The sequence below is a fragment of the Sapajus apella genome, unplaced genomic scaffold, assembly GCF_009761245.1.
Source record: "Sapajus apella isolate SASKATOON/1434 unplaced genomic scaffold, GSC_monkey_1.0 scaffold103, whole genome shotgun sequence".
Classification (NCBI taxonomy): domain Eukaryota; kingdom Metazoa; phylum Chordata; class Mammalia; order Primates; family Cebidae; genus Sapajus; species Sapajus apella.
The window spans coordinates 6100782-6117505 of NW_022437043.1; the positions used below are offsets into that span (position 1 = coordinate 6100782).

General features: G+C 55.4%; 2 protein-coding genes across 2 annotated transcripts in view; both read right to left on the reverse strand.

Annotated features, from left to right (window-relative positions):
- Positions 1-51: 51 nt before the first annotated feature.
- Positions 52-10861, reverse strand: PRICKLE3 (prickle planar cell polarity protein 3). The gene is made up of 9 exons (XM_032258666.1): positions 10470-10861; positions 8825-8910; positions 7983-8166; positions 4777-4890; positions 4335-4472; positions 3375-3578; positions 3096-3282; positions 1747-2046; positions 52-1121 (listed from the first exon to the last, which is right to left on the reverse strand). Exons 1-9 carry the CDS (start codon positions 10509-10511, stop codon positions 523-525), a joined length of 1854 nt encoding a protein of 617 aa, XP_032114557.1. The 5' UTR covers positions 10512-10861; the 3' UTR covers positions 52-522.
- A 1116-nt stretch (positions 10862-11977) lies between these two features.
- The window catches only part of SYP (synaptophysin), a 12861-nt gene continuing 8114 nt past the window's right edge, over positions 11978-16724 (reverse strand). Inside the window, exons 6-7 of the mRNA XM_032258667.1 lie at positions 15610-15940; positions 11978-13467 (exon numbers count right to left, since the gene is read on the reverse strand). Of these exons, the coding sequence (XP_032114558.1) occupies positions 15614-15940 (327 nt within the window). The 3' untranslated portion in view covers positions 11978-13467; positions 15610-15613. The remainder of the gene's footprint in view (positions 13468-15609; positions 15941-16724) is intronic.

Sequence of the window (16724 nt, forward strand, 5' to 3'; positions counted from 1 at the left end):
AGGGAGAAATGGAGCAGAGACAGCTGGGGTAAGGAGGCAAAGAAGCCAGGCCTGTTTTACAGCAAATATTAAATTACTTCAATAATACAAACGAAAAGCCCGGTGAGGTGGCTAATGCCTGTAATCCCAGTCCTATGGAGGGGCTGCAGCAGGAGGATTGCTTGAGCCCAGGAGCTCTAGACCAGCCTGGGAAACATGGCGAAACCCCATCTCTACCAAATTAAAAAATTATCTGGGCACGCTGACTCAAGCCTGGAGTCCCAGCTACTTGGGAGGCTGAAGTGGGAGGATCGCTTGAGTCCAAAACTTTGAGGCTGCAGTGAGCCTTGATCACACACTGCACTGCAGCCTGGACAGTAGAGCAGACCATGTCTCTAAAACGGAAGCAAAAATAGAAACAGACCAAGGAGGGAGGAAGAGGATTTATGACTTAGGTTGTGAGGGTGTGGTGTGGGGGTGGGGGTATGGGCCTCATGGTCTACTCTGACTGGAGAATGGAGCCCCCTGCTGGACGTCCTGCCTTCAAGCCAAGATACAGTTCTTGTCTCGGGCCTGTCTCGGGCGAGAGTCCCTGCGGAGCAATGAAGATGGGGAGGTGAAGGTCTCCGTTGCAGTGTCCTGAGCAGGAGTGGGCCTGCACAAATGGGGGGGCAGAGGAATGCGCTCTCCTAGGAAGAAGCCATCATCCTCTGAGGATTCGGAACTGGAACTGGAGGGCGAGCTGGAGCAAGATCCCGAGTCTGACCCTGATCCTGCGTCACACTGATAGTGGCGACGTCTGCTTGGGTTTCCGTGGTGATGGTGATGGTGGTGGTGACGGTGACGGTGATTGTGACGGTGGCGGCGACGGCTGGGGGCCCTGGGTGGGGGACTGCGTGGCCTGCGGCGCTGGGCCGGGGGTGCACTCAGGGTCCGGCGTGGACCTCCTTCAGACACCAGAGGGTCGCGGAAGCTGACACGTGGGGTGCTCTGGCGACCGAAGGCACTATCATCCGGACGCGGGTTAGGCTGGCTGGGGGACTCTGGGGGAAGCTCGGGGGCGCTGCGGAGCCCCAGCTCCGGCATGGAGTGGCGGTGGGGGGCCCCTCTCAGAAAGTGGGAGGGCTCCTCGGGGCCTGCAGCTGTTAAGGGGGAGACAGCAACTTCTTGTATCTGCCCTCCCACTGGCCCGCTCCTATGGGGAGGCCTGCGGAAGAGCCTTCTTTCCTCCACTAAGACTGAGAAAGTGGGGGCAGGGGTTGGAGAAGGGCAGGGAGGTGGGGAGCCTAGGAAGTGTGAGGCCTGGAGCAGGCTCTGGGTGGAGAGAGGGTTGGAAGGAAGAACAGGGAGAAAGACGGGACTGGTTGGGGGGCGTGGCCAGGGTACTGGGAGTGGCTTCGGATGGAAGGGGTGTGGCATAGGCTGGAGTAGATTTGGTTTGGGATAAATGGGGTGGGGCCTGGGTGCAGAAGATGAAGTGCGACCAGCTGGAGAAGAGGAAGAGGAACTTGTGCTCAAGCAGAGACAAGTTGAGGTAGGGGACCGGTCCTGTATTGTCAGGGTGGAACCAGGGTTCTCAAGGCGGCTGCAGTTTGGGGATGGAGACCAGGTCTGGACTGGTGTGGGGACGGAGGATGGACAGAGATGCGGGCGGGGCCCTGGGATGCAGCAGGTGAAGGGCCTTGGCGAGTCAAGGGGGAAGGGCCAGGGTTGAGGAAAGGGTAAGGACGTGGGGGTGACTGGGCTGTGGCTGGAGAGTTAGCTCACCTGGCTCTGACTCCGTGCAGGTGCCTTTGGTGGTGGTCTCCAACACCCCCTCCGCAGCAGAGAAAGAGGCTGTGGAGGCTGCAAGTGGGGCTGTGACAGTGCCGGCACTCCAGCTGCGGCGGCCCGGCCCTGGAGCTGTGGGCTCAGACCCAAGGCTGCAGGCTCGAGAGCAGAAGATTAGGCCTCGGCGTGGCAGGAATGGACGGCCCAGTAGGGCCCGCCCGCAGCGACTACAGCAGAAGCATCGCTCTGAGGCATGCCAGTGCTGGCCCTCGTAAGCCATCTGGCCTTGGTCCAGGCCTGTGGGGACCAAAAGGGGGAAAAACTGAAGCAGAATCCCCAGGCATACCCCTACCCCTTGTGAATGGGTCCCTTCTCAGGAAGAGGTGGGGAATCTGAGGCAAGGCACTCCTGGGCGCCTTCCTCCTCCAGAATGTGGCCCTTCTGGAAAAAGCAGGAAACGGGTTTTGGTTCTCTCCTGGAGACTGGCTGGTGAGCCTCTCTCTCACTCCTTCCTTTCTTTCACAGGGTGCTCTCTTCCAGAGCCGTGTGGGCATTGGATTCTAAGATCCATGCCAGGCTTAGACATTAAGGAGAGTGGAAGGCTGGGCCTGAAGAGGAGGCCTGGCTGGTGGGGGCAGGGCTTGGAAGGTGGGGTGTAGCCCTCATGAGAAAGGAGTCGGTCTCACAGGGTAGGGTGTAGCTAGAAGCTAGGCCTGACCTAGGCTGATGCAGGAGAGTGGACGAGAACAGAGCATAGCTTGGGGTGGTGGAGGCTAGGCTTAGGAGGAGCCCTGGGGCAGGAATTAGAGTGCCCTCTGGAGGTGGGTCTAGAGGTGTGGTGGTGGCCTAGCATTGTGTAGGTGCGATTTAGAAAGCATAGCATAGTGGGGACATTGGGAGTGGGACTTGCAATCAAGCATACAGGCCTACAGTGTTGGGGCTGGACAAAGTGCAGGGCACAGTGCAGGGTGGGACCTGGTGCATGATCCAGCCCCACAGGGTCTAGTGGGTGTTCTTTTGTGTGCGGAGATGATAGATGGTAGAAAAGAAAGACACAAGACACAGAGATAAGAGAAGAGTTCAGCTGGGCCGGGGGGACCACCACTATCAAGGGACAGAGTCCAGCAGTGGCCCCCCCCACCCCCCAGACCCAACTGAACTCTTCTCTTATCTCTGTGTCTTACGTCTTTTTTTTCTATCATCTATCGTCTCCGCACATAAAAGAACACCCACTAGACCCTGTGGGGCTGGACCCTGCAGCCTGGACAGGAGGTGTCCTGGTGGGGTGGGGCTGTGGCCCAGTTTGTCCATCCATCCCTCTGTCCATTCCCACCGCATTCACCCACCGATGTGCTCCCCACAGCCATCACAGTACTCCGCATGGCGGGCCTCGTAGCAGGTGCAACAGTGGGGGCGGCTCTGACGCATCACATAGCGCTGCCCTCCTAGCGAAGCTTCACACTCGAAGCAGCAGAAGTGATCCATATGCCAGTGGCGGCCCTCCGCTTCCGTGCACTCAGGGGAGAAGATGATCTGGAGGGCACAGGTCATCTGTAGCGGTCAGATGAGCCTGCCCCTGGCCCTGCCTGCCCTCCACTCCCACCCCTGGGCAGGGAGGCCCAAACCTCATCACAGGCTTGGCAGCGTGGACGCAGGCATTCGGCATGGTGACGCCCGCAATAGACCTTTCCAGCATGGTAGAAGTAGATGAGGTCAACCAGAAGTTCCCGGCACGTGGTGCACACAAAACACTGTGGGTGCCAGCAGGCACCCAGGCCTGCACGGCTGGCAAACACTGCGATGTCCCCACCTCCAATCTGCTTCCCGCACTGCCAGGAGACAAGCACCAAGATGGTTACCATCACTGTCACCAAGATGGTCAGATGGATGGGGTCAGCCAAAGTGTGTTACACTTGGGCCTTTCCCATGGCAAACCTTTGTGACTGGTCCCACCCATGGGGTAACTTTGAGACAGGCCCTGCCTACACCAGGGATGGGGTTGGGAGGTACCTTAGAGACTGAGCCTGCTCATGGCGGAAGCCACAGAGACAGGCCCTACCCATGGTGGGTGGCCTTACAGGCAAGCCTCACTCCTCAGGGGTGGGGAAGACAGGCAGGCCAGGCCTAGTGGGGGAAACCACAGATAGTCTCCACCCACTGGGACCTTAGCAATAGATGTCACTTAACAGTAGGATCTAAGGACAGACCTTAGGGCCCTGCAGACAGGCCCTGCCACTGTGGGTCAGCTCTTGAGGACAAGTTCTGACCACAGGAGGACCAAAGAGACAGTCCATGCCTCATGTTCACTGCACAGAAGGGGAGAAAACCACACACGACAGTGGGATCGATGGGACAGGTCCCTGTCCACTAGGGGTTGCCTTAGAGACAGTCCCTGCCCAACAGTGAGATGTGAGGAAGAGACCCCGCCCAGCAGAAGGGACCCCGCCCTGCAGAAGGGACCCTAGAGACAGCCCACTGGGGCTTCAGTGGCAGGCCTCATCTTCCTACTGCCTGGAAGATGTGCCCTGCTCCTCAGGGCTTGGAGCAGAGGCACTGCTCACTCGCTGAGGCCCTCCATGGCTCACCTCCTCACAGATGGCCCCAGTGATAGTCACCGGGAAGATGCGCACAACGCCACGCCCCAGATTCTCCCGCTTCCGCTGCTGGCTGAAGGCTCTGAGCTCTTTCTTCTCCTCCTCTTCCAGTGCGGTACAGTACTGTGCCTGGGAGGAGAAGGCATCTCCCAGGCTCCTCCCTTGATATCTGTCCCCACCCCTCTTCAAGACTTCATCCATGCCCTGAAAGTTTACTTCTAGGTCTTTTTATAGATGGTGCCTCCTGCCTGAAGTACCCACCTCTTCCTCCAAGCCCCAGCTGTGGTTTTGCCAAGGAATGTCCCCTGATGGTCCCTGCCTGTCTGGACCACTCACCTCCGATCAGCTCACCTTTCCTCTTCTGACCCTGCCCAGCACTGGCCCAGGCTGTGCCCCATGCCTGGCATGCCCTTCCTGTCTTCTCTCTCCTCACCTCACTGTCGTGTGGGGGCAGCTGGTGCAGCAGCTGCTTGATCCTGTATTTCTCCCCAGGACTGTTGACGTAGGGGACCTTGTCCTCTGGGAGGCAGCTGAAAAACTGATACACCTGGGAGGACATAGGAGTGGGAGAAAACAGCTGAAATGAGAGGTGAGTTGGGATGCAGTGAGATGTCAGGTCCCCACTTCTCTGAGAAAATGAAAGGCATCTGGAGGGACCTTCTCTGGACTCCCCCATCTGCCTTCCTAAAGGCAGATAATTTCCCTCAGCTCCCAAACATGCTGAGAGTTCCTGCATGTCTTGACCTCACTTCCTCCTCCAGCTGCTGATCCACTTTTTTTTTTAGACGGAGTCTTGCTTTGTTGCCCAAGCTGGAGGGCAATGGCACAATCTCGGTTCACTGCAACCTCCGCCTCCCGGGTTCAAGTGATTCTCCTGCCTCAGCCTCCAGAGTAGCTGGGACTACAGGCATGCCATCATGCCCAGCTAATTTTTGTATTTTTAGTAGAGACAGAGTTTTACCATGTTGGCCAGGCTGGTCTTCAACTCCTGACCTCAAGTGATCCATCCACCTTGGCCTCCCAAAGTGTTGGGGTTACAGGCATGAACCACTGCACCCGGCCTGCTGATCCACTTTTCTTTTTTCCTTTGTGGGAAAATTCCTCAAAAAGTTATGAGCACTTGTGTTCACTCCACTTCCTTTCCTTCCAATCTCTCTTAAGCCTATTCAAGGCAGGCTTCCGCTCCCATCCCTCTTCCAAAGCTGTCAAGGTCATCAACGACATCCACATTGTTAAAATCATTGTTCAGTTCTCAGCTTCATCAGACTTAATGACTCTAGCAATGCACCAAGCTGACCACTCCTTCTTCCCGGAAACACTTTCTTCCCTTGGCTTCCAGGACAACACACAGTCCAGGTTTTCCTTATCCCTCATTGGCTGCTCCTTCTCTGTCCCTGTTTTGGCTCCTCTTCAACTAGCTGACCCCTAAATGCGGGAGGATCCTAGGACTCACCTCTGGGTCCTCTTGCCTCTGTCTACACTCAGTCTCTTGGGAATTACATTCAACCTCATGGATATAAATATCATCTACTTGGCTAATGTGTCACCTCCAGCCTGTGACACATTATGGCAAACACATACTTCCAGCCCTGTGGCTTCTTTCTCGAGTTCTAGGTAATGTGGCTATTTAGATGTCTAACAGGCATCTCAAACTCCAAATGGCCAGAACCAATCTCATGTTCTTTTTTCTTCTTTTCTTTTTTTTTTTTTTTTTTGAGACGGAGTTTCACTCTTGTTACCCAGGCTGGAGTGCAATGGCGCGATCTCGGCTCACCGCAACCTTCACCTCCTGGGTTCAGGCAATTCTCCTGCCTCAACCTCCTGAGTAGCTGGGATTACAGGCACGCGCCACCATGCCCAGCTAATGTTTTGTATTTTTAGTAGAGACGAGGTTTCACCATGTTGACCAGGATGGTCTCAATCTCTTGACCTCGTGATCCACTCGCCTCGGCCTCCCGAAGTGCTGGGATAAACTCGCTCCTGTCTTGGCCTCTCCCACACCAGTTAATCTACTCATCCTCGGGGGGCATCTTTCAATTCTCTCTCTCCTACTCCCACAACCAAATCCTTTCAGCTCTACTTCCAAAATATAGGCTGGGTGTAATCCCAGCACTTTAGGAGTCCTAGAGAGGAGGATCACTTGAGCCCCGGAGTCCAAGACCAGCCTGGGCAACATGGCAAAACTCCATCTCTACAAAAAATACAAAAATTAGCTGGGTGTGGTGGTGCATACCTGTAGTCCTAGCTACTCAGGAGGTTGAGGTGGGAGGATCACTTGAGCCCAGGAAGTTGAGGCTACAGTGAGCTGTGATCATGCCACTGCACTCCAGCCTGGGAGACAGAGTGCGACCCTGTCTCTCCTCTCTCCCTCTCCCTCTCTCTCTCTAAATATATTATATATGTATGTATATTTATTATTATTATTATTATTTGAGACAGAGTTTCACTCTTGTTGCCCAGGCTGGAGTCCAATGCCACGATCTCAGCTCACTGCAACCTCCACCTCCCAGGTTCAAGCACTTCTCCTGCTTCAGCCTCCCAAGTAGCTGGGATTACAGGCATGCACCACCATGCCCAGGTAATTGTTTTGTATTTTTAGTAGAGATGGGGTTTCTCCATGTTGGTCAGGCTGGTCTGGAACTCCTGACCTCAGGTGATCTGCCCACCTTGGCCTCCCAAAGTGGTGGAATTACAGGCGTGAGCCATTGTGTCTGGCCTTCTTTTTTTTCTTTTTTGAGACAGGTTCTCAGTCTGTCACCCAGGCTGGAGGGCAGTGGCAGGATCTCAGCTCACCACAACCTCCACTTCCTGAGTTCAAGCAATTCTCCTGCCTCAGCCTCCTGAGTAGCTAGGATTACAGGCACACACTGCCACACCTGGCTAATTTTTGTACTTTTAGTAGGGACAGGGTTTTGCCATGCCTTAAGTAATCTGCCCACCTCAGTTTCCCAAAGTGCTGGGATTACAGGTGTGAGCCACCATGCCCCTGGGCAGATATGTTATTTTGTGTTCTTTTCCCAAAAAGTGTTTTGCTCACTGCTGTGTCCTCATGGCCTAGAACAGTGTCTCACATGCAGTAGGTGTCCCATAACTATGTGTTGAATGACTCAATCAATGAAGTCATGTGGCAAATGAAGTGCTGGAAGGGTAGGATAGGGAGTGGGGCCACGCACGGTATCTTGCTCCTGTAATCCCAACACTTTGGGAGGCTGAGGCAAGAGGATCACTAGAGCCCAGGAGTTCCAGAGCAGCCTGGACAACATAGGGAGACCCTGTCTCTACAAAAACTTTAAAAAGTTAGCCAGGCATGTTGGCATGTGCCTGCAGTCTCAGCTACGCGGGAGGCTGTAGTGGGCAACAGAGTGAGACTCTGTCTCAAAAACAAACAAAAAGAATAGGATTGGGGTGAACAGGCCCTGAGAAACCGGTCCCTCAATCACCCAAGGTGTGGGGGGGCTGACCGGTCCTCCATCACACAACAGCCACAAGGATTCTCGTCTGAGTGCACACTGTAGCATAGCTCCAGAAATAGGTTCCCACATGAGTGTGTGTGTGTGTGTGTGTGTGTATGTGTGTGTGTGTGTGTGCATGAGTGTGCACCCACTGGACAGCAAGAGTGGAGGGCTGGCCTCTGGTCACCTGCTCCGGTTTAAGGCCTGGGGGCACCCAGGCATACTCCTCCGATGCACAGCCCGAGTCATCGTCGGAGATGGAATGGCGCTGGAAGTCCGAGATTAGCCGACACATGATGCGTTCCAGGTCCACAGGCACTGCGTGCACTGCGTGCTCCTCCCGTGGGCATTTGCAATGCTGGCAGATCTTTCTGAGGGACCGAGGATGGAGGTCAATTACTAAGGGGTTGCCCACCGGAACCCCTCGGCAGCCCAGGTCGGGACATGCGGATTATCACCTGGGGGCGGGGCTGCAGGAGGTGGGCCTATGAGCCAGGGTGTGGCTGGGCTGTGAGCCAGAGGACAGGCCGCGGGGGAGTGGGACGCTTTGTGGGGGAACTTTCACTAGACACAGGCATCTAGCCTGTGATGAGGCTCTGAACTTGTGGGCTCTGAGCCTGTGTGGGTAGGGTCTGAGTCTGGGGACTGTAGGCTCTGTCTGTTGGGTGCAGGGGTCCAGTAGGAGGATAGGACGCTGGGCCTGGGAGGTCTGAGTCTAAGAGGGGTGCTGGAGGCCAATGGGCGGTGCCCAGAGCTGGGGACGAAGAATCTCCCTAGGGATGTGACTCAGGGGCTAAGAGAGAGCTCTTCTGGGGGCGGGGCTGCGTGGTGGGTGGAGCTCTCCTGGGAACACTACTTTTGGGAATGAGTCGGGGGCGGGGCTCTGAATCTGAGCCTGAGGCTCTTTTCCCAACTGAGATCCCTCTGTAGGCGAAGCTCAAGCTTAGGGGCGTGGGATAAGCCTCCCGGATTCCCCCCCGCGAAGGCGGAGCTCTGACAAAGGCGAGGCCCTTTGGGGGCATCACTTACCTCCAGCCGTGCAGCAGGAAGCCGGGGCACTGCTCCCTGCAGGAGTTGCAGGGCTGGCCCCGGTCTGGGTCCTCTGCCTCTGGAGGCTGCAGTGAGCAGGGGTGGACGCAGTGCCCGGTGAGGCGCGGGAGCAGGGAAGAAGTCAACGGCCGCCCCTCCACTTCATTGCCCACGACCGCACGCTGGGGCCTGTCTCACCTGGGCAGCGCTGGGCAGGCTGAGACAGCGCCCGGAGTGCGGCGGAGCGGGACACAACCGAGGCAGAGGCGGGGCAGTTGAAGCTACCTCTTTATATGTCCCCTTTTCGGGGAATTCCCCTGCCTAGACTGGCCTCGGACCCCACCCCCTCTTCGCCCCTAGCCTCAGACACCTCCCACCAGCCTTAGATCCTTCCAGGGCTCAAGCACCTCCCCAAGAATTCAGAGTACTCTTCCCACCAGAGCACAGAGCCCCTATTCTGGGCATCCTCTCCCAAGCCTCATCCCGGTTCCCTCTTCACCTACGCTGCCAGCAGCACTCCAGTTCCACAGGGTAGGGGATGAGACCCCATCCTTCTTCGAGATCCCCACATGAACGCTGCCCCTCTCTTCAGAAGCTCAGGAGCTCCTCCCCCAAACCCTGGCCTCAAGCCCTGATATCTAAGGAACTGGGGACCCTCCCCCAGGATCTCAGGATGCCCCTGCTTCATTAAGAAACCCCCACCCCAAGAAATTTTGGCCTTTACCCCACTTATCCTAGGGCTATTTAGTCCTTCTCGGGACCACCAAACCCAGACCCCACATTCCCAGGTCGGGGACCCACTCCAAAGAAAGTGAAAGACCCTCCTATCTAAAAAGTCAAAAACTCCCTTCCTCAGGCAGAAGCCTGGAAGCCTTGTTCCCCCAAATCCCGGTCTCTTGGCCCTCAGCATTCTGGCATCCCAGGAGTGTAGGACTCTATCCCTCCATTCACATTCCTCCAAGGTATTGTGTCCTTTTCTTTAGAAGCCCAGGAGGCCCGCCAGGCACGGCTCACACCTATAATCCCAGCACTTTGGGAGGCCGAGGCAGGCGGATCACCTTACATCAGGAGTTCCAGACCAGCCTGGTCAACATGGTGAAATCCTGTCTCTACTAAAAATACAAAAATTAGCTGGGTGTGGTGGTGGGCGCCTATAATCCCAGCTACATGGGAGGCTGAGGCAGAAGAATCGGTTGAACCCAGGAGGCGGAGGTTGCAGTGAGTGGAGATCACACCACTGCACTGCGGTCTGGGTGACAGAGCAAGCCTCCATCAAAAAACAAAAAAAAAAAAAAAAAAAAAAAAAAGAAAAAGAAAAAGAGAAAAGCTCAGGAGGTTTCTGCTCAACCTAAGGCCCCATGTGGCCCTCAGAAGTCCCTCCACAATTCACAAGAAAGGGGTCCCCACCAGGTCCCAGGAGTGCTGATGAAGGTGTGCGTAAAGGTGATTAGGGGGCTTGGGCCACCAGATCTACGTCCTTCCTTCATCCATTCTCCTCCAGCAGCCCCAGCCCCAGGTCTGGGAATGTTGAGGATGGGATTCCCGGACCCTCTGTGGGGCGTCTGTTCGCTATGCCTATCCCTTGCCCCCTCGCCCGGGCCTCAGTTTACCCCCGACCCCCACCGCTGCCCTGATTCACGCTCACCCCACGTCCCGAGCGGCGCCTCCGGGACCCACGAGCGAACATGGCGCGCCCGGGCAGGGTCAAGCCAGGCCGGGTCAGGCGAATGTAATCCTCGAGACCATCAGGCCACCGCGCGTCCGGCCTGGGAGCTCGGTTCCGTAAACCTGACACCCGCGTGGGAGGAGCGCGCCCCACAGGGCCCACCCCCGGCTTTGTGGTCTCTCCGCGGCCATGGCGCCCCCTGCCTAGAGGTGAGCTGCACGCAGCCCGGGGCGCCCCGCGGGAAAGGACCCTGACTTCCCGCTCTGAGGCGCAGCGGGGCGTCACAAGGCACAGCCCCCAGAAACCCTGTGTGCCACGTGACCTCTCACGGGACCTGGAGCTTGAGGGCTCTGTAGTGGAGGAGGGGGAGACTCGGAGGTGGCCGACTGGACTCAGAGGGGGGCGCGCTAGAGTGCTGTGTTGACGTTTTGTGTCTATTTATTTTGGATGCTTATTTGGGAGAGGGGTTAAAGACACCTCTTGGTTCCTCCCTGCCGGTGAGGTCCCGATGAATGCTGTAACAGTGGTCGCCAACGTCACCTGCAGCCCCAGGTGCTGCTCCCTGGGAACCTGGGAATCTGGCCCTAGCCACCAGAGAGCTACATCTTATACGCACTCCTCCCTTCTCAGAGCCAGACCAGGTTCCAAAGCCCTCCTCCCCTCTCTCTCCTCATCCTTATAAGCCTAGCTGTCCAGCCCCCCAAGTCCTGAGAAGTAGATCTTAAAGCCTTCCCTCACCCGCCCCCATTTTTCTCTCGCCAGTTCCAAGTCAGCTTCCCCAGCTCAGTTCCAGGGCTGGGAGCCTCTCCTATGCGTTCTCAGGCTTGACTGTGTCTCAGGGCTGGGAGGAGGGAGGTCCCATGCCCTCAATCAGAACTCGGGCGCCCCAGCCGGGGTCTCTAATTAGGCACGGAGGCGGCAGCGGCCATCGTGGGCGCCGGGGACCTTTTCCCGCCCCCATTACACACGTCCCTGTCACTTCCCGTGGAGTGGAAAGGTAAAAGAGAATAACTAATGAACTAAGGAGTCAACCCGGTGCCCCACCCCCTGGCCTTGCCTAACCGGTCTCCCAATTCTCCAGCCTGGGCGGAGGCAGGAGAAACAGCAGGGTCTGAAGATTAAGGGGGCAGGCAATGTGAGGTTTCCTCCTTTCGGATCCCTTGGGGATTTGAGGAGAGGGCTCCACAGGGGCTGGGAAGGGGCTTGGCTAAGGAACCAGAATTAGAACCAAATCCTAGAACGACAGGGCATTCGGTGGCCAGTAGTGGGAGGGCAAGCAGGGCTACTCAGAGTGACAGAGTGATCGGCTGGAGAGGCTTCCCAGAGGGTGCCCCTCTGCCTAACACTTTTGAAGTGGCCTGAAATGACGCAGCAACCTGAACTTCGGTCGGTAGGTCCAGGGTGATCTTCTTCTGGCCACCTCTCCTTTCTCCCCGGCCAACCCCCCTCCCTGGCGCCGGAAAAAGACACACTGAGAAATCAGAGCCGGGTGGACTAGGTGGTTAAGGAGTTTATTTGGGAGAGGAGAATCATATTTGTTCTTCCTTGGGGAGGGGGGATCTTCAAACAATACCGAAGTGTTCGGGAAAGGGTAGGTGTCTGGAGAGGAGAGGGAGGGGCCACAGCCAGACAAAATGGCAACACACGATCACAGGCACTACTGACATCACAGACACAGCAGAGGGTGCAGGATAGGGGCTCCAGACCCGGCCTCCAACCACCCCAGGATGCGTGGAGGTGTGGAGGGAGGGAGGGGCAGGTGAAGGGGGAAGAGGGGTGGGCCAGCCCCACAGACCCGTTGGTTCTGTCCTCTGATTATCTAGCTGTTTCATCATGAGTGGGGAGTGGGGAAGGGTGGTGGGGTGCTTCTCTCTGGATCCCATGCCTCACCCTACAAGCCATATCACTCAGCTCTTCTCAGGCCATCTCGGTCCCAAGCCTTAGCCAGAGCCATTCTCCCCAACCCCTAACAAAACCCACCTGGAAGCTCCTATCCAAGTCCCCCCTCCACTGCCCAGAACTGGCCACTGTACAACATTTTCTTCACTGCACCATGGGAAGGGGCTGCCCTTTCTGAAACCCCCATGCAAGCCCCACTCTAAGCCCCACACTGTCTGGAACCCTGTCGAGGATCTCATCCCAAACAGCCCATTCACTTCTTGCTTTGCTCAAGATCTGTCCCCTTTAGAATCAAGCTCAGTCTCCTAAATGTTCCAAGCCACACACTTTCCATAGGCTCTGGTCCCAATTCAAGACTCACCTACTCACTCTGGAGCCCACCATTCTGCCCCGCTTAAAGCCCTGCCCCTTTTAGAACCCTGCCCTCAGCATCCTTCCAAGCCCCACCCCCAGAACACTCTAGCTCACTCCACTCGTTCAGACTCCAGATCCACTATGTCTGGAACCCAACCCCGCTGCTGACTCCTCCACTCCACAGCTCCTCTCCAACACCACCTTGGGTCCTAAACTGCCCTCTCTACCCCAAGCCCCCCCCCCAATCTCTGCCTTTCTCTCACCCTGGAGTGGATTTCCCTAATGGCCTCTGTTTAGGCAGGGGTTGCTGGAGGAACCAAGGCCAGAGTTGGGAGGAGGAGAGGGAGAGAGAAAAGAGTCTGAAGCCACGCCTACCCTCCCCACACAGCAGAGGTCTGTCCCCTCCCTGTTCACCTTTCAGATCCCCCTAACCTCAGGGGACAGGGAGGGTAAACAGAGAGGGGCCAAGGGATGCAGGGAAAGGGACAGGGGTAAGAGAGAGGTCCACTCAAGACTGGGCACCTAGTGCATGAGGGGAGGGGAGTGAGGGCAGGGCTCAGACAGATAAATAGATATTTATATAATATATATATATATATAAACAGCAAAGACAGTTAGGGTCTCCTGGCTTGAGGGGTGGAGACCTAGGGTGTAGGGATGGGAAGGGGGCAGGCCTTCTCCTGAGCTCTTGCCCCCCAATGGGGTCCTCCCGGGCTGCACTGACCTGTAGAGACAAAGGAGAAAGGAGAGGGGGGTCCGACATGGGTGGTGCCCTCAGATAGGGGCTGGGCTGCTATGCCTTTGTCCTGGCTGTATGTATTTTCTTTTTTCACTTATAGTCCTGGGGCCAGCTTCATCCTACCTCCCTCTACCAAGAAGGTATACCTGACCTTGACCCCACTGGGTTAGGTACCAAAGCGATTACAGTTTCCCTACCTCAACCAAAAAAATAGTCTCTTAACTGGCACTGTTCTAACCACTTGTGATAAACTACATAGAGCAAAACAAAGATCCCTGTCTTTGTGGAGGTTATATTGTAGCAGGGGGAGATAGACTTCACACAGCCAACATGATGCATGAGTGGATTATCTTGTATAACATAGAGTGACAATAAGTGAAATGGAAAAAAAAGTGAGCTGGGCATGGTGGCTCATGCTTATAGTCTCAGCTACTTGGAAGGCTGAGGTGGGAGGATCACCTGAGCCCAGGAGTTCAAGCCTAGCACTCCCAAAGTGCTAGGATTACAGATGTGGGCTACCACTTCCAGCCTGCGACAGGACAGGGTTCTGACACAGGAGGACTGTGGCCTAATTTAGGATTTAGCAGAATCCTTCCGGATGCTGTGAGTAGAACAGAATGGAAATGGAGGTGGAGACCTGAGAAGAGGCCTAGGAGAGATGACAATGAGAAGTGGGAAGATGATAGATACATTCTGAAGGTAGGGCCAACAGGATTTGTTGAAAAATTAGATGTGGGATGCCCTTTCCATCCTGGCTAACTCAGTGCCAGAAACTACCTTCGTCCAAGTACTGCCACCTTCTTGCCTTCCCACACCTCATGCCACCCCCTAACCTTTACCTCCTGCCATTTCTACCCTATATCCTCCCTCCTATCTGAGGGAAATCTCACTTCTTTCTTTCTCTTTTTTTTTTGAGACAGTCTCTCTGTTGTCCAGACTGGAGTGCAATGACACAATCTTGGCTGACTGCAACCTCCACCTCCCAGATTCAAGCAATTTTCCTGCCTCAGTCTCCAGAGTACTTGAGACTACAGACGTGTGCCACCACGCCTGGTTAATTTTTATATTTTTAGTAGAGACAGGGTTTCACTGTGTTGGCCAGGCTGGTCTCAAACTCCTGACCTCAGGTAAACCGCATGCCTCAGACTCCCAAAGTGGTGGGATTACAAGCGTGACCCATTGCACTCTGCTGCCTCTCTTTCTTTTCTTTCTTTCTTTCTTTTCTTTTTTTTTTTTCTGATACAGGGTCTTGCTTTGTTGCCCAGACTGGAGTGCAGTGGCAGGATCATAGCTCACGGCAGCCTCAACCTCCTGGGCTCAGATGATCCTCCCACTTTAGCCTCCCAAGTAGTTGGAACCACAGATAAATGCCATCATGCTCGGCTAATTTTTGTATTTTTTGTAGAGGTGGGGTTTCATCATGTTGCCCAGGTTGGTCTCGAACTCCTGGCCTCAAGCAATCCGCCCGCCTCGATCTCCCAAAGTGTTGGGAATACAGGAGTCAGCCACCGAACTGGACCCTCACTTCTCCTTTAAGGCCCAGCAAGCCTTTCCAGGACCCCACCCCGCCCCTCTTCCTCCTTTGAAATTCCACACTACTTCCCTCCCCTCGAGTGTTGGGGAGAGGTGGCAGATCTATCCCCTCCTCCCGGATTGGTGAGCTCGTCTGACTTTCAAGATCCACGCCCTTTTACCCTCGCCATCTATTTTGGCCTTATCACCTATTGGGTTATCCATCGCTTCTAAGACCCACCACCCACCTTGTCGCTTCTGTGGCTCTTGCGCACCGCTGATTCATCACTGCGCAAGTCCCTGCTATTCCCTTCCTTTACTGGTTGCCCTGCTTCTCTCCCCACGCCTTTCCTCGGAGTTGCACTTCTACCTCCCTCCCATTGGCTCTTCATTCTGTTCATCTTGACGCACCATTTTTCTTTTCTTCACTCATTGGCTAATTTTTCCGCTCTTTGCCGGTAGCTTTGCCTCTTGATTGGCTCCTTCAAACTTAAGTCCTTACTTGCCCCAGTAAGCACCTTTACCTACTCTCTACCCCTGATTCTTATTGGCTCACTGACCCGCTCGTCTCCTTTCTTGTACCCTCCTTGGCCGCACCGCTCGCCGGTCACTCACCAGACTACATCTGATTGGAGAAGGAGGTGGGCGCACCCTGCGGGCCGTAGCCTTGCTGCCCATAGTCGCCCTGAGGCCCGTAGCCACCGCCACCGCCGCCGGCTGGTTGCCCGTAGTCGGGCTGGTAGCCGCCCTGGGGCCCGTAGGAATCCTGGGGCCCATACCCGCCGGGGCCCTGCCCGTAGCCCGCATCGCCGTAGGCGTCCCCGGGTGCTGGTTGTTTCTCCGGGGCGCCGGGAGGCGCGCGCAGGAACGGGGCGGCCCAGCCTGTTTCCTTAAACACGAACCACAGGTTGCCGACCCAGAGCACCAGGTTCAGGAAGCCGAACACCTGCAGGGAGACAAGGCTTGGCTGTGGTCCCCTGCCCATTGCCTTGGCGGCCCTGCGTGCAGTAATGAGCATGCGGGGAATGAATCCGTTGGCTCCGCAGGGTGGGGGTTTCCGAAACGCAGACCCTCTCTGAGTCCCAGCGCAAGAACGTCGATGTGCAGAAAAATCACCTCTGGCGGGGAGGGCGTGTTAGAAGGATTTGGAGTCCTGGGGATACTGCTATCTATCAGTATTACATATACAATTATTTACTTATTTGCATATATGCACATATACACGTTTATGCATGTATAAAACGTAAATTAAAATTTGTAATATAGTAAAATGTAAGGATACAAACTTGTTTTTGTTTTTTTTTTTTTTTTTTTTTTGAGACGGAGTCTTGCTCTCTTGCCAGGCTGGATCGCAGTGGTGCGATCTCGGCTCACTGCAACCTCCGCCTCCTGGGTTCAAGCGATTCTTCCGCCTCAGCCTCCCGAGTAGCTGGGACTACAGGCACGTGCCACCACGCCCGGCTAATTTTTGTATTTTTAGTAGAGACGGGGTTTCACCATGTTGGCCAGGATGGTCTTGATATCTCGACCTCGTGATCCGCCTGCCTCGGCCTCCCAAAGTGCTGGGATTACAGGCGTGAGCCACGGCGCCCGGCCACAAACTTATTAAATATAGACCACTAACATGCATCTAAATACATAAATGTAGATACAGATACATGTATAGGTGCACATGTATAAAATATAAATATATGGAACTTACATGAAGTTTTTTTTTTTTTTTTTTTTTT